At 35.3% G+C, this 20,845-nt stretch overlaps 2 protein-coding genes across 2 annotated transcripts in view; both read left to right on the top strand.

The window, feature by feature from the left end:
- hif1ab (hypoxia inducible factor 1 subunit alpha b) overlaps nt 1-8,612 on the top strand; it is a 28,969-nt gene extending 20,357 nt beyond the window's left edge. Inside the window, exons 9-15 of the mRNA NM_001310042.1 lie at nt 402-658; nt 3,084-3,310; nt 3,425-3,547; nt 3,891-4,225; nt 4,913-5,003; nt 5,126-5,243; nt 6,974-8,612. Of these exons, the coding sequence (NP_001296971.1) occupies nt 402-658; nt 3,084-3,310; nt 3,425-3,547; nt 3,891-4,225; nt 4,913-5,003; nt 5,126-5,243; nt 6,974-7,128 (1,306 nt within the window). The 3' untranslated portion in view covers nt 7,129-8,612. The remainder of the gene's footprint in view (nt 1-401; nt 659-3,083; nt 3,311-3,424; nt 3,548-3,890; nt 4,226-4,912; nt 5,004-5,125; nt 5,244-6,973) is intronic.
- A 1,843-nt stretch (nt 8,613-10,455) lies between these two features.
- snapc1a (small nuclear RNA activating complex, polypeptide 1a) lies at nt 10,456-20,762 on the top strand. The gene is given in 11 exon segments (NM_200263.1): nt 10,456-10,519; nt 10,595-10,736; nt 14,323-14,482; nt 14,604-14,744; nt 14,834-14,935; nt 15,790-15,930; nt 16,013-16,063; nt 16,160-16,222; nt 16,382-16,517; nt 20,175-20,234; nt 20,523-20,762. Coding segments are annotated over 11 exon segments (1,050 nt in total). The 5' UTR covers nt 10,456-10,509; the 3' UTR covers nt 20,567-20,762.
- The last annotated feature ends 83 nt before the right edge of the window (nt 20,763-20,845 follow it).

The following is a 20,845-nucleotide window of genomic DNA, read 5'->3' as shown; positions in this document are numbered from 1 at the left end:
CAAAATATTCAATAAATCAGCCACAAGCATTGATAAATACAGTGGGGCACAACATTATGTTATTTCTATGAGTCAAACAGAATTCTGACGAAAATATAATAATCAAATCATGTAAAATATAGAAATACATTTGTCACAGGCCTTAAAAACATACAAATGTTAAACTTTTTGTACCTTTAAAGTTCAAATTAGCAATGACTTTACAAATCATGTATTTGAAAACTCCTGTGGTTCCTGGTCAACTATAATCCTAATTTGACATTGCAGGTCCTGCAATAGAACTATTGTGGATTCACTTGTGATATTGATTCTGAAATGATATATTGTGCGTTTCTATGTAAAATGTATGCATAAATGCTAATTAACTCATATTTTCAACTTTACTACTCTGTCTTATCCAGTGGCATTGTAGAGGGGGATGTAGTCCTGTCCTTGCAGCAGACCGTGACTGAGCCCAAGGCTGTTGAGAAAGAAAGTGAGGAGACTGAGGAAAAGACCTCTGAATTGGATATTCTCAAGCTCTTCAAGCCAGAAAGCCTCAATTGCTCATTGGAAAGCTCTACACTTTATAATAAGCTGAAAGAGGAGCCAGAGGCCCTCACTGTGTTGGCACCTGCAGCAGGCGACGCCATTATCTCTCTGGACTTCAACAACTCAGGTAATTCTTGCTGGATGGGTACATTTTTTCAGTAATTTGAGAGTAACTGGAAGCCACCTAAATTCATTCAGTTTCAATGAGAGCTTATTAAAAGATCCATGAGCAAAGATGCACATATCTTTTTATATATTCACATCTAGATTAGTCTTAAGGGACATTCCTGCAATGTTTATTAACACTTCTAGTCTATAGTTTTAATTTTTTACAGTTAAAGTGAACTCTGTGAAATTAGCCCCAATATTGATAAAGAAACCTTAAAATTTCTAACTGGTGGAATCAAGTTGTTTATACCCACTGTAGAATGGGTCAATCAAAGATGACACGCAGTTTTTTAGTACAATTATAGATACTCCCAGTATGTTTTTCACCTGTAGGAGTAGATCCTCCAATCTGTTGTCTTTGCAAAAGCACTTTATCTGTGAAGCATGTTCTCTCTCAACACAGTTTGTGTTGGCTTTAATTCTTTGAGACATTTTTTTATTTAGTTCCACTATGCTACTTTTGAATACATTTTTATCACTGTTAAACCGAATATGGTTTAAGAGATTTTAGCAATAAATGAAAAAATACTTAAGCTTTACTGCAGTCAGTTGATATTTTCTCGCCATGAAAATAACCAAAGAACCTGGCATGGCATTAAACATAAACAAACCTTTAAAGTGTAATTTGGGGGATGTATGAACAGGGATGTATGCTTTTAGAGTTTAACAGGATTCTTTGGAAGTCATTTCTAAGATGCAGATTTTCGCTCAAGAAATATTTATTGTAGTCATTGTTGAAAATTGTAATGTTTTAATGAGTAGAAAGTTCAAATGCACGTCTATTTAGAGAATAAATTTCTGTTGCAACGTAAGAGACTTCACTGACTATGTTTACATGGACATCAGTAATCGAATTATTTGCCTTAATCTACAATAATAAGATAAAGGCGTTTACATGAGTTGCTTTTTGAAAGTTTCTTTCATGATCACATTTTACATGTTATAGCACATACTTAGATTACCGTCATTGCGTCACCGCATTATCCGCATTTCCTCCGAAGTTTCATGTAATTTCGGGTGTTTTATTGTTAATTTGTCAACTTTAACTGCGGTTTGGCACTTTCACTTTCATTCGTGCATGCCCCCGATGACAAACGAGATGTTGGATGCAACTATGAACTGCTGGAAGAGTTGTTGTAATGGAAGTTCATACCGCATGCTGAATGGAAGAAAAAAATGTTTGTTTCTTTATTGAATGATGGAAACTAGTATCATTTGACTTAAACGGTATTTATTTTCCTACAATGTAAGTCAGTAGCTATGCTTCGATCCACCTATTTAAAAAAAAAAAAAAAAAAAACGATTGATGGAAACGCCACGATGCGCATACATTTTGAAAATGCGCATGAACTTATGCGCTTAACTGAGTAGGATAAACTTGTTATTCGATAAGAAAAGAAGTGTAAACTACGATGAAAACACTTTTACCGCACAAATTTCATTATGAGCATTAAAAATGGTCATGTGATTCTGTTATAAGAGATCATGTGATGAAAATGTTTGTAAATGGACAAACCAGCTGGCTGAGCACAATATAAAACAGCTGAAATGTTGTTTTGGTCATTCTAAATTGCCTTACCGTTTAAGTATTAGTGTTATTATATTATTAATGACCTCCAGAATCAAGAGCGTCTGTGCTTCGTGTCTCACACCTTCAAACGCCACTGCGCATTCATTGCGTGTCAGGATTGCCTTCTAAGGTGCAAATCATTTATTAGATGAAGAGAAGATTGACACAGCTTCTTCTACTCCAGCAAGTTCGTTTTTTTTTTTGGTTGATATTTGGTGCCAGTTAATCAGGAAATGACTATTTTGTTCGCTTTGATGGAAACGCTGCTTTATACACACATTTTATGCGATAATCTAGGTTTGTTACATAGCTAATGGCTACCAACTTCCTATACTCTGCTAAAGTCATCTTTTATGTTTAACAGAATTTTGCATTGAATTTGGATGTAATCTACTCATGTGAATACTTCAACTTGCAATTGGTGTGAACTCTGTATTACTGACCATAAACATTTCAAGAGTGTGTATCTTTAGAGCAGTGTTTCTCAACCACATTCCTGGTAGACCACCAGCTCTGCACATTTTCCCTGAGACTGAAAGGCCTATAATGGGTGTGACAGACAATGTAGATAACCAAAACATGCAGTGTTGGTGGTCCTCCAGGCACATAGTTGAGAAACACTGCTTTAGAGGATTAAATGCAATCCCCTGGCAGCTTTTTATCTTATGAAGACTAACAACTCTTGTCATTCACTAATCATCTGAGATTACAGGAAATGTGCTTTCATAATTTTACTGAAGTAAATCTAATATTAAATACACACAGTTCCTTGGTGGTCTACCAATAATAATTACCGGTATCCATTTCCCTCCAGATTCTGACATACAGCTGCTGAAGGAGGTGCCCCTCTACAATGATGTCATGCTGCCTTCCAGCAGTGAGAAGCTGCCACTCAGCCTATCTCCTCTCACACCCAGCGACTCCATCCCAGCTCTGACCAAACTAGAGACTGGAGGAGAGGACTTCCCTTTCAGCTCTGCCTCTGATCGTGTGCCAGACCCCACAAACACACCCTCCACATCTGGACTCGGCTCTTCGGGGGTAAACACTTATTAAACGCTTGCTATTCTTGGTCATTTAACAACAATTGCTCCCTTGTAATGGTTAATGAGATACTGTCACTGACTTTAGGTTGTTTTTTTTTGTCAATCTTAGCCCAACAGCCCCATGGATTACGGTTTCCCAGTGGAACCAGACATCAGTTCTGAATTTAAACTCGACCTGGTTGAGAAACTGTTTGCTATTGATACCGAAGCAAAGACACCTTTTTCCACCCAGGTAACTTTTTATTTAAGATTTTAACTACATATTGTTTGTCTCACTCTCTCCCAAAATCAAATTCTAATTCAAATGAGCTTTATTGGCATGACTTGTCAAGTATTGCTTATATATTGCAAATATGAATATATATACACATGTACATAAAACACAATTACAGATTTGATAAGTACATATGCAAATAAAAAAGACTAAGTTTTTTATTTTATATTATTACAAAGAAAACGAAAGAAAAATAAATTATAAAAAAAACAATATTATAATAAAACAATAAAATAAAATACACAACTTTGCAGTCATTAGATGGTTTGTAATCTCTCTTGCACATTTCTGTGACCTCTAGCCCATGGAGGATCTCGACCTAGAGATGCTGGCTCCTTACATCCCAATGGATGACGACTTCCAGCTGCGCATCCCATCTCCACTGGATCCGCTCCCATCTGCCACTCACTCTGTGTCAGCCATGAGCTCTTTATTCCAACCCTTACCCTCCTCGCCAGCATCTCCAGCCTCATCTACCAGCAGCACAGTGAAGCAGGAGGCGTCATCCCGGGCCCCTTCACCCCTACACCTGCTGCAGGAGGTGTGCAGTGCACCTGTCTCGCCCTTCAGTGGCAGTCGGGATGCCTCACCTGTTCGATCCAGCACCCCACAGAGCAGCAGTCAGCTCAACAACAGGTAAAGCTCTCACCGACACAAACCAATGCAATGTAGTCTGTCTGTGTTAGATCAGTTCTTTTTTGAAGGATCACATTAAGCTTTAAGATTAAGATTAAGCTTTAATAAGAGCAATTTATGAGATGTAGTTTGGTACAGTACTCATTTTGTTTCCTATATGGACACACACACACACAAAATAAATTTATAACTTCGACTTGTCAGTGTCATTTATGTACTGCTGCTCTCGAATGATTTGAAGTGCTTATGTCAGAAGTAAAAAAATAGCAAACCTTGCAGTAACACTGACTAACTAGTCTCTGGAAAAGATTTGTATTTGTAGGGCTTCATTTTAGCCAACATTTAGTAATTGCTTCCTAACAGGCAACTTATGAAATCTTCACACATTCAAACCCTCTGGAGTGCCACATATAAACCTTGTGAAAAATAATCAAAAAAAAAATATATATATATATATATTTATATATATATATTTATATATATATATATATATATATATATATATATATATATATATATATATATATATATATCATATATGAATAAAGATATACTATAATTTATTTATTAATTTACTTTATCGTTTTCCAGAGAACTTATTTTTTGCACAGGCGATTGATTCGTACATCTTTTTATATTAAAAGTTAAATTATCTAACTTTGTTACTATTTGTTACTCAATTTACAGAGAAATGTCTCCAAAGATGTTAGCCTTCCAAAATATCCAGCGTAAGAGGAAGCTAAACGAAGTGACGTCGCTTTCTGAAGCTGTTGGACTGGTCAGTATGAAGTTTTAAACAACAATTTATTTTTGTAAAGACAAATAAAACTGTGATGCAAAAAGTTACTGAATGAGTCCTGCATAGTTATGCCAGTCTGATGGTTTATCTGCTTCCTGCAGGGGGCTTTGCTTCACAGTGTGGACAGTGCTATAGACCCTGGAAAGAGAGCGAAGGTTTTAGAGGTGAAAGGGTCCAGTGTGCTCGGGGGAAACAAAACAATTCTCATACTGCCCTCTGGTGAGTGACTGGACTATTATCACTGATGCTTTTATTGATTTTTTTTTTGTGTGTAAAGTGATTTTCAAGTACATTCAAATGAAAAGTAGGGCTGAATAATATTTTGTTTGAGCATTGCTTTTGCAATGGATAAAAAGTACTAGATTACTTAATAAATATTCAAATGTAAAGATATTATTAAATATTATCGTATAAAATTATTTATACAATGATGACCATGTTATTTTACATTTGATTGTTCAATTTCTGTATTTGAACACTATTAGACTACTCAGAAAACCATAAAGCACTGTTTCTTAAACTGTTATCGTTGAACTGTTGTATTTATATATGCTTGTAATTTATTTAACTTTATGCAGATGCAGTGCATAGAAAAAGACTTGATTACCCTGGTCCATCTAAATGTACTTAATCCTTCTAAGTAGAGCTATTCAAATCGTCTGGTGAAATTATATTCCTATCACAGCAAAACAAAATCTCACATTTTCCTAATATTGTGCTGCACAAATGCAATCCTCGATAGTTTGGCTTGAAGCCATTTTAAAATGAATAAACTTTACAATTCTCAATCATTTCTTATAATTACCTTTTCAACTGGTAGGCCATGCTTGCCCCCTGGAATTGATTTACAAGGGGCAATTTTATAATTACACAATTACTACTTTCTGTCTTGTCTTTTATATTAAATGCTTAAATTTACCCACTTAAATCAGAAAGTATACTGTTAACTGGCATGGGAGTATTGAAATGAAATGTTAATTTATTATAAATCCCTTTGGGCTTACTGGTGAAGAACATGTCAGTGTCTTTGAGATTACACAAAGATGAATCAACTGTCACTGATTTTCTGTTTACTACTGTTTGAGGGAAGCACATATCTCATCAAAACTGACTGGATCTACCTGATGATCTGACTAAAGTCATAAAAGATCTAAACAGAAATGGAATTAAGGCATGTGGACTATGCCGATTTTAATGGCATTATTGAAGTGCAGTACAGACATGTAAACAGCGCAATCAAACTATTACCATCGTGGAGGATTTTCGCTGCATTTGCGACAGGATAATCTTTAAACTTAGCTGTTTTACACTATTCTCTGAACCTACTGAGTATGTGAAGGACCACAGACACCTGCATCATGAAATGCTGAGGTTTTTCCCCCCATACAGCGTGTTGAATTAAATTCCACTAAAACAACACTCACTCTTTGAGTAATTCATACTCGCATCCATTATCTCGTTTGTCACAGGGGCATGCATAAAATGTTACTGAATAATAGTGAAAGTGCCAAACTGCAGTTAAAGTTGACAAATTAAGAAATGAAACACCCCAATATACACGAAACTCTTGAGAAAACGTGGTGACGCAATGATCTTAATCAAATTATGTGCCAGAACATTTAAAACAGGATCATGAAGGGAACATTAAAAAAGCAACTCATGTAAACACCTTAATCATATTATTTTCTTATTCAGATTAAGGCAAATAATTCAATTACTGATGTCCATATAAAAGCTATTATAAAAACCCAACAAGAAATCCAATGAAAAATGTATTCATTTTTTAAAAAACAACTTTATTCAAGATGTACTTAAATAAAACTGTAAAAAAAATAATAATAATAATTATTTACAGCAGTTTTATTTATAGCTTCAGAGTCATTTTTGTAGCTCTAACTAAATCTGCATGTTTCCAGTTGTGAGTAAATGAGTTTTTTCTCTCTCTGCAGATGTGGCCAGTCGTCTGTTGAGCAGTTCTCTAGAGGGCAGCGGCGGCCTCCCTCAGCTCACACGCTACGACTGCGAAGTCAACGCTCCCGTGCAGGACCGCCACCATCTGCTCCAGGGAGAGGAGCTGCTGCGTGCTCTGGACCAAGTCAACTGAGCTCTGCTGCTTTTAGCAACTGCGGACACTCTTCCCCCCTTCTCCCGAACCCCTGAAATCTGCCTCCACTTGTCTCCTTTTATCCCAAGCCCTAATATTCTCTAAAAACCCCAGTGTTTTAAAACGAAATGTACTAGACCTGCACCTTCCATTGATGTGAACAGGAGCCCAGAGGGAGTCAGTCCATCCCATCCCCAGTGTGTGCAGGGCCTGCAGACACAGGAACGTACCGATACTCAACAGTGGCATCAAGAGTTAAGAGCCTTAATGTGAAATGCACAACTCGCCCTGACACACAGATGCAGATGCGTACAATCCACCCCCACCACCCAAAAACTCCCTCTGGATCTCCGACTTTGACCTAAAAAGCCTCCCGCTGTGTTTTATCGCCCCCACTCCCAAAGCGTGTGTATTGTAGCTACAGTCGCACAATAATCTATTTTCTTAAGACAGAATACCAGCAGTCCATGCAATATATACGAAACCATTTTTACGGATGTGTACTTTTAATGAAATATCGAACTGTTTATTTTTTTCCCCCCTCCCCTCTCTCCTCTCTTTCATTGTGTAGCGGTTATGTACGAGTTCTGTGTTTGCACTCAAAGGCTCAATGGTTAAAAATGCTGTTGGATGTTTGTGAGTGTTGCTTTTCATCGCATCGATATTTTCACTTTCAGTTTTCTCTTGAACGGCACAGACGAATTGTAAAAGAGCCATTGAAAGTGATGGAGAATGTGCAAAAAAAAAAAAGGGAATTCAGAATCATTCTACGGTGTTCTCATTGATGGCTTTTTTTGTCTCAAAGAGGTTGAAACAGATTTCTAGTTTAATTATGCAATAGATTTTTATATTTTTAGTGGTCTGTTTTGTTTAGTTCTATGTGGTAGACGCTTAAGGTAATTCACGCTTGTAATAAGTCATAGCTGGTAACCATTTCTCTGCGTTTTAGATCATGCAAAGCTGAAGCATCATTTATCCCAGTTTTTCCAAATATTTATAATGGCATTAGAACAGAAAAGCTTAGTTTAAGACAGACAACTTTTGTTTTCTTCATGCTTTCAGATGAATGTCGGCCTGTTGACAATGTCCTGCGAGTATTTTATGACCTTTTATCTTGTTTTACGATAGAAAAAGAAATACATTTTTGTTTGTTGTTATTGTAATCTTCTGTTCATTTATCTCTACAGTCTTCAGTCTTCTATTCAACTCTCTTAACACTAAATGTATTGTTTATTGCATAATCAGTAAAAGGCAATTGTGGACCAGACATTTGTGATGTATGTTTCAATTTTCATATTGTTTTTTTTATTTTTATTTATATATATATATCAAGTTATTCAAAGTACACTGAAATGTAATTAGTTCATAAAGTCACTTGAATGCACTTCTATAATGAGCTTTATTCCTATTTCTGAATTATTACATAAATGTCTTTGTTTTTACTATCCTGGAATAACAACTAAACATTAAACATCACTCGGTTACTTTTGGTTCTAGAAAAAATATTATTTAAAAACTAAATGTCTGATTTCTAGCAATTAATCTCTATTGTTGTGAGTGAAATAGCTTAACCTCCTTGAGTTGGGTTGAGATTCTATGACAATATTATAGAGCAGGACTGCTTTAAAGTTTTTGACGTGTAACTAATTCAACAAGGTACTGGAAATATTCCTCAGAGATTTTGGTCCATATTGACATGATGGCATCAAGCAGTTGCTGCAAATTTGTCAGCTGCACATCCATGATGTGAAGCTCCCGTTCCACCACATCCCAAAGGTGTACTATTGGATGTAAATTTGGTGACTGTGGAGGCCATTTGTGTATAATGAACTCATTGTCATGTTCAAAAAATCAGTCTGAGATGATTTGCGCTTTATGACATGGCGCGTTATCCTGCTGGAAGTAGCCATCAGAAGATGTAGTCATAAAGGGATGGACATGGTCAGCAGCAATACTCAGGTAGGCTGTGGCATTGACACAATGCTCAATTTGTACTAATAGGCCCAAAGTGTGCCAAGATAATATCCACACACCATTACACCACCAGCCATTGACACAAGACAAGATGGATTCATGCTTTTATGTTGATTATGCCAATTTCTGACCCTACCATCTGAATGTTGCAGCAGAAATCGAGACTTATCAGACCAGGCAACGTTTTTCCAATCTTCTACTGTCCGATTTTGATGAGTCTGTGCGAATTGTAGCCTCAGTTTCCTGTTCTTAGCTGACCGGAGTGGAACCAGGTAGGGTCTTCTGCTGCTGTAGCCCATCCGCCTCAAGGTTGGATGTGTTGTGCGTTTAGAGATGCTCTTCTGCATAGCTCAGTTTTCGGACCATTCTCTGTAAACCCTAGACATGGTTGCACGTGAAAATCCCAGTAGATCAGCAGTTTCTGAAATACTCAGACCAGCCTGTCTGGCACCAACAACCATGTCACATTCAAAGTCACTGGAGTGCAGCAAATCGTCTTGACCATGTCTTCATGCCTAAATGCATTGAGTTGCTGCCATGTGATTGGCTGATTAGAAATTTGCTTTAACGAGCATTTAAACAAGTGTACCTAATATAGTGGCCGGTGAGTGTATAACAATATATAATGAGTAATAAATGAATAAAGTAGTGAATGAATAAGGTGCATCATTACCAATGATAGCAATTACTGCTGGTGCCAAACAAAAGAATAAGTTCAAAGTCAAATGCATTTAGAAAAAAGGCTGAGTTAGTTAAAACAAAAACAGCCTCAATTATTTGTTTAGCCTTTAAGTTAGGTTTGACAACTTTCATCAGCTTTTCACAAAAAAAGAAGAAACCTGCTTGTCAGGCAAAGGTACATTAGCCTGGAGGCTAACATGACACATGCGATGCTAGTTGCCAAAATTAATAATATTTTCAATATCAAGTTAACAGATTATTTGCTATAATAGGCTACATGATTATATGACACTGAAAATTAACTATAATTGTTCTTAAGTTTGGTAAACTAAAAAAACGGGAAGAAGGAAGAGGTACTGATAGTTTTGTGTTTGCATTGTGCTTTACTATTACCGTAAATGTAATTTAATAGACATTACGGTTAATGTAGCACCATGCAACGTGTAATAAAAACTTTTCAAAATTAAACATTAATCAGGATATAGTATAATATTGCTAATCTATATTATATGTTTGTATTTTTAATCCATAATTATTGTATTATTTTAACGAGGTAAAGCTATAAAATACATAGATATACATACATACATGCATATGTATAAAATAAAACACGCGCACACGTGGTCATATGCAGCATCTCCCAGTTGCGCGCGCACAGGTGCATTGAGTCAATTAACATTCAGTTTATCAGGACTGAAGACTGGAAGAGTTTGACTTCGCAAGGTTATGGCGCGGAGTAAGTTATTTTAAAATGATTTTATATATGGTGTTTTTTGTCAGTCCCTTTTTCTGACTTGAATGTGTCGAATAGAGAAAGCGAGCGAGTTTTACTGGGTGCCGCCATTCAAAAGTGACTGTGAGGAGCTGCTGGGTCGCTTTCAGCTGAGCGAGTCTGTGCGGTTTGAGGTGTTTTCGGCTATCTGGAGGGAGCTGGACTTCTCTAGCGTGTTTTTGTAAGTTATAGTTGCACTACGACATCGATGACATTTTGACAAGCTTGTCGAGTGATTTTACTGGAGGCTTAAATGGATTTACTTGTTTTAAATAGCAGCAGACGCATATTTATTCAATTAAGCCTTTTATTCACTCTTAAAAAGATGGTTACTGAATGAAAATCTTCATATTTTATATTTTACACAAAATGGTTTCAGAATTATTTTGAAGAGCTGACATCCGTTCTATGCTATATGATAAGAATTAACTTTTGTAAGCTGTTTTGACTGAACTGTGTGTAGGTATAACGTTAGTGTTATCACTGTCATGTTGGAGTGATATAAAACCAAAAAGTCTCTTTTTTTTATTTCCTGTCGTTAAAATAGGATTCAAATTCCAGTGATTTTTAGGTTGACATGACTTAAGCCTGGTTTATGCTTATGCGTCAAGGGATCTGCATGACCAACAGCCTCATGTGTAGCTGTACATTTATACTTCTGCGTGCTGTTTGTGTTGCTCTGCAATAACACTTCAGAAAGGCTTGCTGGCAGTAGGTTATATGGTCCGCTGGTGTTTTTTTTTTCTAAACGCTTCCTTAATGTACAAGTAGTTTCGCTCATTTTGAGGCAGCAACCAGTGGACATGCAACACCTTTAATCATAAGGTAAACACAAAACAAAAGTTTCCATATTAAGTTCCTTCACAGGACTAGACACTTGGAAACTCTCACTTCAGTGGCTTCACACGGTCTTTGCAGTGCATTAGCATTTATTCTGACAAGCACAAAGGGAGGCTATTTTCACAAATGCTTAAAGGGCACCTATTTTACTACTTTCACAAGATGCAAGATGAGACTGGTGTCTCTAAAATAGGCATGGGACGATAACCATTTTCAAGGTTTATCGAGGTTTGAAAAGGTCAAGGTTTTAAAAACGACAAACTTTGTTATACCGTTCCTATGGTATGTGTACAGTAATTGTTTATTGTTTTTTTGTTGTTTTTTAGGACAACAGTATCTACTTTTCTACTCTTTTTCTACTCAGAAAAAATCTCTAAAGATGCAGTTTTAAATTGTAATGAAACCTGTATTTTTAAAACAAATGAAGACAGCAGAAGGTAATAATTAATTTGAATTATTTAGCCTGATATATGTTTACTGCTCTAAAATACTTTCAATTTTTATCAAAATAACATATATTGTGTTCAAATTAGAAAAAGTTTTTGCTTTTTCCCGTCCCATTTAAAGCTGTGATTAGAATACAGAGAAACCATGATATTTTTATCCAAGGCTATATTTTTATCCAAGACCTTATACTATATTATCATACTCTAGAATGTGTCTGTAAAGTTTCAGATCAAAACACCTATCAGATTATTGTAGTCTTCAGAATCGGCCCATTTTGGTGTCTGAATCAATCTGCAACCTCCTGCTCTCCCTCGGGGAAGCCAATACGCAAGTAACTAAAACTGCAATTCATCAAAATTCCGCTAGTCCTGGCTCCATATGGAGCCATTTTCTAATGACCCCACTGTTAGAATGGCCAACTTTTCAGCTGAAAAAAAGGTGTTTACAGCCTGGTACAAAAGATGGTTTTGGTTTATATAACTAAAATTACTCATCATGACAACTGTGAGGGGGTGGCTTTTTTGTAACTTTTCCATTTCCTTTATATTAGGTTATATTTTTAAGTTTGCATAATTAAGGGAGTGGTCACTTGAGTGACAGCTAGGTCTCGCTGGTCACCGTCACATCACCTTATGCTAAGTTCAGACTGCATGATTTTCAAAGAAGCCGTGCCACAGATGTTTTCACACTGCATGACTGTCTGGGCTAGCGGTTTGTCGCTGCTTTGTTTACACTGCAAGATGGGTCGGTGACAGGGGCTTTCACATTGCATGACTTTACAATAGGAAGAATCACCAACAACTTACATACAACAACAAACTACATCTCACAGCCAAAAACATGCAGTATATCTTTATACTACATAACGAGAAAGAAGCCTTTAATAGGGTAGAAATTTCTCCTCAACTTTCTTTTTTAACTTTCTGTATGAAATGTCAAACAGACACAGTGCTCCTGTTAAACCTCCACTAGTTTTTCCTCCATTTCTTAGGTCCAAATAAGCCAAAAATGAGTGCTTTTAACTTCTCCCTCAACCTCCTGCTGGCCTGCAGGTACACACACACACACACACACACACACACACACACACACACACACACACACACACACACACACACACACAAGTGGATGCTGCTCTCTCGTTGGCTGTAAGCGATCGCCAATGCTATTTTCAGTCAAAACTCATTTCACACAGCATGATTCTCTCAGATCATGCCCTTGATAGTTCACACTGTGTGATTATTGTCGGCGAGTCAAAATGAGGGCTAAAATCATGCAGTCTGAACTCGGCATTAGCTGATTCCGGCTGATTAGCTGCTGATCTCGGCATATACATCATATTTTTGTTTTGTTTTATATGGCGTTACACAGTCAATTGCCTTTTCGAATTATAATTTTTTTTTTACAATTATCAGATAATATGACATGCTGTGTGCACTAAATTGTGCTCCCAAACCATTCACTTGGCCTCCATGTCCCAGGTAAGTGAAATTATACTCTTGTATACCATTTTTATATTTCTTATATTTTTATATTTATATATATATATATATATATATATATATATATATATATATATATATATATATATATATATATATATATATATATATATATATATATATATACATATATATATATATATATATATATATATATATATATATATATATATATATATATATATATATATATATATGATAAAATATTAAAAATGGTATAAGAGTACACCTATTTCTATTTCATGCTATTTCCACAGCTTCTTCTGTTTCTGTATTTGGGCGCAAAGAGAGAAGTGCGTATTTTTTTGCGATGTTTCCTTTGTCAAATGCTCGCTATATATTTTGTATAATTCTCTGAAACATAATTAAAATGAAACTGTACGCACTTCTCTCTTTGTGCCCTAATACAGAAACGGAAGAAGCTCTATGGAAATAGCATGAAATAGAAATGGGTGTATGCACATGGTGAACGCACGTAACCAGAAGCCCTTGTGATCTCACTAACCCAGATGTATTTTTTGTAGTCCACAAACTTCACTGTAGGCTTTGACAAGCTAACTCTGTAAAAGCCAATGTCTCTCTTTGCATTGAAATGTGAATGTATTGCATTTAAAGGGTACCATCCCTTTAAAAAAGAGACTTATTGTTTTTACATCACCCCAATATGACTGTGGACACACTATACCTACACAAAGTTCTGTCCAAACAGCTTACAAATGATGATTTTCATCACAGATGCCCTTTAAATGAATTATGTCTTATGACTGATTGTAATTTATGTACAAATTAGTATAGTGTTCCATTAGTCTTTTTTTGTCTTAGGTTCATAATTTCAATTTTAGTAAATATAATTCATGCTTTCAGACATCAAAGTAAATCAATTAAGTGTTCATTGTTAAAAATTACGTTCATGATGATGTAGCCTAAAAATTAAACTATAAATCTATATTTGTTAAATTCAAAATTTTTCTTCAACAGTGGAATTAGTTCCAAAAGTGAGAAGAGGTCCTTCACACGGCTTACTTTCACCACAGCCTACAGTTACCTTCTGCCCCCATACAGCTTTCAAATTCGTGTCGGGGCTTTGTATCTGATCTATGGCCTCTATTATATGCAACCTGCTTGGCCTAAAGAAAAGGTGATCAGTTTTTGCATTCTTATACATTTAATGAAGACCAGTAGCGATTAAGCTTTACCTGTTCTGTTCAGTGTTTCTAATTCTGAAAAGATGTAACCAAGTATGTGTCTCTTTTACTCAGATCAGAATTGCTCTGAAGGACTGGTATGATTTGCAGAAGCTTGTCGTGGATGCAAAAAGTTGCCAGCATCTGGATATTGTTTACATCTTTAAAAGGCTTTTGTTAGAGAAGGCCTTTTATTTCACTGCTTTGCCTAAGAAGGTCAGCAGGTTTTATTTGTGTTGTGCTTTGTGGTAAAGGAGGGTGTTTCAACAATGTCTGAACATTCTCCAATTGTGACTTATTTACAGCTAACATTTCAATCAAGTGAACGCATTCAGCATCATGTAAATGAAGAATTTCGGGGCTGCCGAGATGCAGTGGGTGAAGTTGCTTCAGTTGATATGCTAGACGTGAGTATTTAACATGTCTGTCTGTTTGTCTGCTTGGCCTTTAAAATCTTTACAATTTCTCCCCTTTTAATCAGAAATTTTTTAAACTCTGAACTGCTGGCCCCCCTCTTCCTCTCTCCAGCCCACATCTGATGTCAAAAATATAACAATATTTGACCCCCTATACATAATTTATTTAATAATATAATTACTTATTTATTTATTTATTTTTTTACTTATTTATTTACTTTATATTTTAAATTATTTAATTACTTATTTATTTGCTTTTATTTACTTTATTTACTTATTTTTTACTTATTTACTTAAAATAATTTAATTTATTTCATTATTTGTTTACTTTATTAAATTATTTATTTACTTATTCATTTGCCTTATTCTCTTATTCTTTAGTCATTTACTTAATTTTTTAATAATTTACTTTTTATTTACTTATTAATTGGCTTATTTACTTCATTTAATTGTTTATTTACTTTATTTGCTTTATGTACTTAGTTTTTACTTTATTTTTACTTTTATTTGCTTTATTTACTTTTAATTTACTTATTTTCATTTATTTATTTAATTATTTAATTATTTACTTATTTGTTTACCTATTTACTTTTTATTTATTTATTTTGTTTATTTACTCATTTATTTGCTACCATTAGTGTGCAGTCACATATGGCTACTTGTAATTTTGACCCGCCTGTTTATAACACTGTTTTAGTGTTGTTGTTTTTTTTTTTTTTACATGCCTTTAAGTCAACATCAAAATTAGTCTCGACAAACTTGTTGTACTGTATATTAATCAATTAAAACATATTTTCAAATGCCAAACATATCATTTGAGTTGTTTTAAATATTTTGACCTTCAGGAGATTGCCAATGTGCACGGTCATTATGAAAGACTGAAGAAATTGTCACTGCCCACATCGCTTGGAGTGACCCTGATTAATCTGACAGATTCTATTGGACATTGTGTTCTTGAGTACCGAAAGTGGCAGGAAGAAATCGCAGTGAGTTGGATCAACTAGATCCCTCTTCAGTTTAGTTTACATGTTTCTGTTTTAGTAGTGTGTGTTTTATATTGGTACTCAGGCTGCAAAGAAGAAAGACTCCAAACAGACTGAGACTACTCAGAAATCAGAGGCAAGTTAAAACCTGATTGGAACTTCCCGTAGTAAAGACACAATTTATATGGATTTTTTTTCTTGAACTGAAATCCTTTTGGTTTTGTTTCTGCAGTCCACCAGTAGAGCTGATATGCTTGCCGCCATCAAGTCTAAATCGTGTAGTCATGCGTCAAAGGTTTGAACAAATTTCTAAGTGTTGCAGATAAAATGAATGCCAAAACATGCATAATATTACCAACATATAGAGATACTTCTTTTTCTTCTTCTTCTTCTTCTTCTTATTATTATTTTATTCATTTTTTTTCTCCACATTGATTTGGTAAATGGTGTAAAGGGAACAAGATCCAGGCGCCACAGACCAGTTGAGATAGCTACTACGTCAAATTCTGGAAGTGATCAAGCCTTGTTGAAAAGTCATGTGAGACCGCCTTCTCTAAAGACCAGGACCTATAATCATTTTGGAAAACCAGGTTAGAATTGGCTAAGGCCATCTTTTAGGGTACATTTACACTTCAGGTCTTGGTACCCAGTTCTGATTTGTCCGGATAGAGCGTATGTAGGTGTGTGTGCATGCCGCGCTTAGCTTCGGACAGGCTTGGAGACGAGCAGAGCACACACATCTAACGACATCTTAATGTGAGCGCTTTAATGATCAAATACATGCATATTTGTGTCAGAGCGCGGTGTTTGGTAATTATTCATATTAACCATCGTTTGTGTAATAAACAAGTTAGGAATCAAAAGACATGTGAAAGAGAAACCATATCACAGCCACACTATTCTTAAAGTGACAGCGCTCAATTTTCCTGCTGCCACCTGTTTTTATTATTAATTAATAACAACAGGAGAAAATCCCTCACTGCTCTTGACTGAAGGACTTTTGTAGCTAAAGTTTTTTTCTTACAGTGAAAATGCTTAAAGCACAGTTAAACAGAACAGAAATTAATATCTAATTTCTAATAACTGATTTCTTTTATCTGTGCTGTGAGAGTCCATAATATTTTACTAGATATTTTCAAGATGCTAGTGTTCAGCTTGAAGTGACATTCAAAGGCTTAATTAGGGTAATTAGGCAAGTCATTGTATAACAGTAGTTTCTTCTGCAGACAATCAAACATATATTGCTTAAAAGGGCTAATAATATTGAGCTATTAAAACAGATTTCAAAATATTTAAACCTGCTTTTATTGTAGCCGAAATAAGACAAATAAGCCTCTCCAGAAGAAAAAATATAATAGGAACTACTGTGAAAAATTCCTCTGTTAAACATCATTTGGGAAATATTTATATACAAAAAAATTCACAGGAGGGCGAATAATTTAGACTTCAACTGATCGTTTTGAATAATCGTAAATTCAATTATGACCAAAATAATGATTATGATTTTTCCCATATTCGAGCATAGAAGAGCTATAGAATATAGAATATGATATAGAAGAGCTTGTGGCCAAAAAAATACATTTTAAATGGCAAAAAACAAACATCAAAAACCCAGGAGAGCCTTTGTGGACAGCCTAAAACCAGTTGATTTAAAATGTGAGATTCAAATTGGCCAAGGAAATCACTACAATTGGAGTATTTATGAATCTCTGAGGGCAACTGATTGTCTTTTGGAAATTTTATGTGGTGTTTTGTGTTTATCTTGCACTGAATGATGCATATTAAAGTACTGTTTATTAGCACAGCCCTGCTTTGTTTACAGTGGTAATCTAGGAAACGATATGCTGTTCAGTGCCAGTGTTACCAGCCTTTTAGAACAAAATTAGCCTAACGAATATATATAAATATGCACCGCCTATTCTGAAAACCATTGTCATACTATAAACAGATTCTTCATCAGAAATAACTGTATATTAGTAATTATAAAGAGTTTATATTAGTCATAATGCATTTAAAAATGTCTTTCCTTAAATTAACAGCAAAAGCATGGTGTCTCTCGTATGACTGTTCTGTGCCATCCAGTTAAAAACTTATCGGATGGGGGAAGAAAAACAGAACAGATTCAGTGGAAGTGAACTTCCTTACTAGCAGTTTTTATTAAATCATCGATTGAATATTAATTTGAAAGAGTAAAATATTTCAACAATGTATCAACTTTAAAAAACAACCTGCACAAAGTCCTTGCTTGTGGATTTGGCAACCCTCTTAAGTGCCACCTGCTGGCAGAGTGTAAATCTGTAGTTTACTTCAGTTGAATGTTGTGTAGTAGGTAGGGTTGTAACAATATACCGGTGTGACGGTCTACCACGATTTGAACGTGCACGATTATCATACCACGAACAATTGCATATCAACGGTTTTAACCCTTAAAGACCGAGACAGCCGCCCGCGGCTAAAAATAAGTATTGCTCTTAAATGTTTAATAACTTTTGATCCGCTGATCCGATTCATACAATTCAAATATTGGCATAAAGAAGAGAATCTCAGCTTTTCAGTGCTGTATCACATAACATTCGCGGACTTTCAGAGGCTCCGGAATCAGTGCGGTTACGTCATCAAAATTTGACAACGCTGATTTGACAAAGAAATGCTCGTCACTGTGTCTCCGGACAAACCAGACATGATACATTGATGCATTGTCCCTCCTCCATGCCCAGATTGGTTCAAACTCGCTATATCACAACCAATAAGCATAGGTTTCGCTTTTGTTTGTGGACCAACACTGAGCTTTTTGAACAACACGGAATGAGAGATAGGCATACATTTATGCGCGGCTAAATACGCAAAAAAAAAGTTTTGCATGAAATAATTCTCATACTAAGTACTTTTGCATGCACAACAGCACAAAAACATGACAAAACAGTGACACAGCAAAGACGAACTGCTGCTCTTGCTGTTTTCAAAAGACGCAAATGAAGGTGCAGCTGTTTGTCTGCATTGCAGACAACCATATCCAAATCCATATCCACAGACAACCATATCTATGCTGGCACATAAAACCTAAAGATGATCCATATTGAATCTAGTTTCGTTATGTAACTATTTATAGGATAGTAAATATTTATATCTATTTTTTTACTGAGGATTTGCACCATGTTTATTTGGACTTTATTTGGACTTTGACACATTATTTATTATTTTCTTATTTTCTTATTTTTATTTGTTCTTTGTAAGTGGTGTTGTTTATAGTAACTGAAAATACATTATTTGGAAAAAGTCAAATTTGCTTCACTGTTCTACTATTTTGTAACATTTGTAACATACCGTATACCGCGAAACCGTCAAACCGTGGTATTGTTTTAGACGATTATCATACCGTAAAAAATTCATACCGTTACTAAACTAAAACTAAAGCCAGAGCATTCTGTTTTTGCTTCAAATTCTGAATGATGCAGTCTAATTTAGATCAAGAACTGCTCATGCTGCATCTTTGTTTGAATCATGATTAAATTGGTGTGGTCTCTAATTTAAAATGGAAAGAGCACAGACATAGCCTTTTAGACATTTGAAAAAGCCAAAATCAAATATATATTTAGTTTTATCATCTCAATTTCACAAAGAAATGTACAGTGATTTCCTAATATGAAACACCTTGTCCTTTACTGTATGATATCTTCAATCTCATAATAATGTAATAAACAAATTCAAATCATGAGTTTAGTGAATCGGTACTTCCCTAAAAAAAATGTATCATGATTGGTGACATTTGCCCCTGTCATTTTTTTTTTTTCAGTGACCTAGGTGATATGCGTTGGTCACTGAAAAATTCACAGGAGGGCGAATAATTTTGACTTCAACTGATCGTTTTGAATAATCGTGAATTCAATTATGACCTAAATAGTGATTATGATTTTTCCCATATTCGAGCATAGAAGAGCTATAGAATATAGAATATGATATAGAAGAGCTTGTGGCCAAAAAAATACATTTTAAATGGCAAAAAACAAACCTCAAAAACCCAGGAGGCGTTGACTGGAACATCCAATAAAAATATCAAAATCCTTGACATTTTTTTTACCTTCATCTTACATGTTTGTGGGTGCAGCATAGGAGAAAAACAATGGAATTGGGTTATTTAAAACATGTAATGTGAATGCGGCCCCAAATGTAAAACTGTATTGTTGATAACTAGTTTAAATGAGTCTTTTGTGGTTACTGATGCAAATTTTCTAATGTGGTCTAAAAAGGAGAGCCAGAACAGACGAAAGACTGGCTTTTGAGTGTGAAGGAGGAAGACACCAGGGCATGTAAGTGTTGTTTCATTAAACCAGGGATCACCAAACTTGTTCCTGAAGTGCCAGATTTTAGCTTCAACCCTAATCAAACACAGCTGAACAAGCTAATCAAGGCCTTACTAGGTATACTTGAAATATCCAGGCAGGTGTGTTGAGGCAAGTTGGAGCTAAACCCTGCTGTGACACCGGCCCTCCAGGACCGAGATTGGTGACCCCTGCATTAAACAAACAAAAGTCTACATTTATTTAACCTCAAGTGACCTGATTGTTTTTAACAACCCCCCATCCCCAAACTTCCAGTGAAACGCAAAGATTCGCGAAGATTCAAGTGGCACAGTAACTAAATGGACTGGACAGAGCCGTTAAAAGTCTGTATATTTGCATCTATGCTTTTCATATTACAGTTGTCTAGTATTGCATTGTGCATTATTACTAGTTTTACAACTACACGGGTTTTTTTCTTTCCATATTTTTTCTCTGTTGAAGTATTTCACTATTTCTTACAATGTATAGTAAATAAAAAATGGCTTTCATTTAGCTAATAAGCATGTTTTTGTATTTTTATGTAAGCATCACATATTTGCCAATTCTGCCAATTTGGATGAGGGATCTATTTTTGAAAG

This window comes from Danio rerio, chromosome 20 (assembly GCF_049306965.1).
Source record: "Danio rerio strain Tuebingen ecotype United States chromosome 20, GRCz12tu, whole genome shotgun sequence".
Taxonomy (NCBI): Eukaryota; Metazoa; Chordata; class Actinopteri; order Cypriniformes; family Danionidae; genus Danio; species Danio rerio.
Note: the sequence above shows the minus strand (reverse complement) of the source record. Positions and strands in the feature narration are given on the sequence as shown.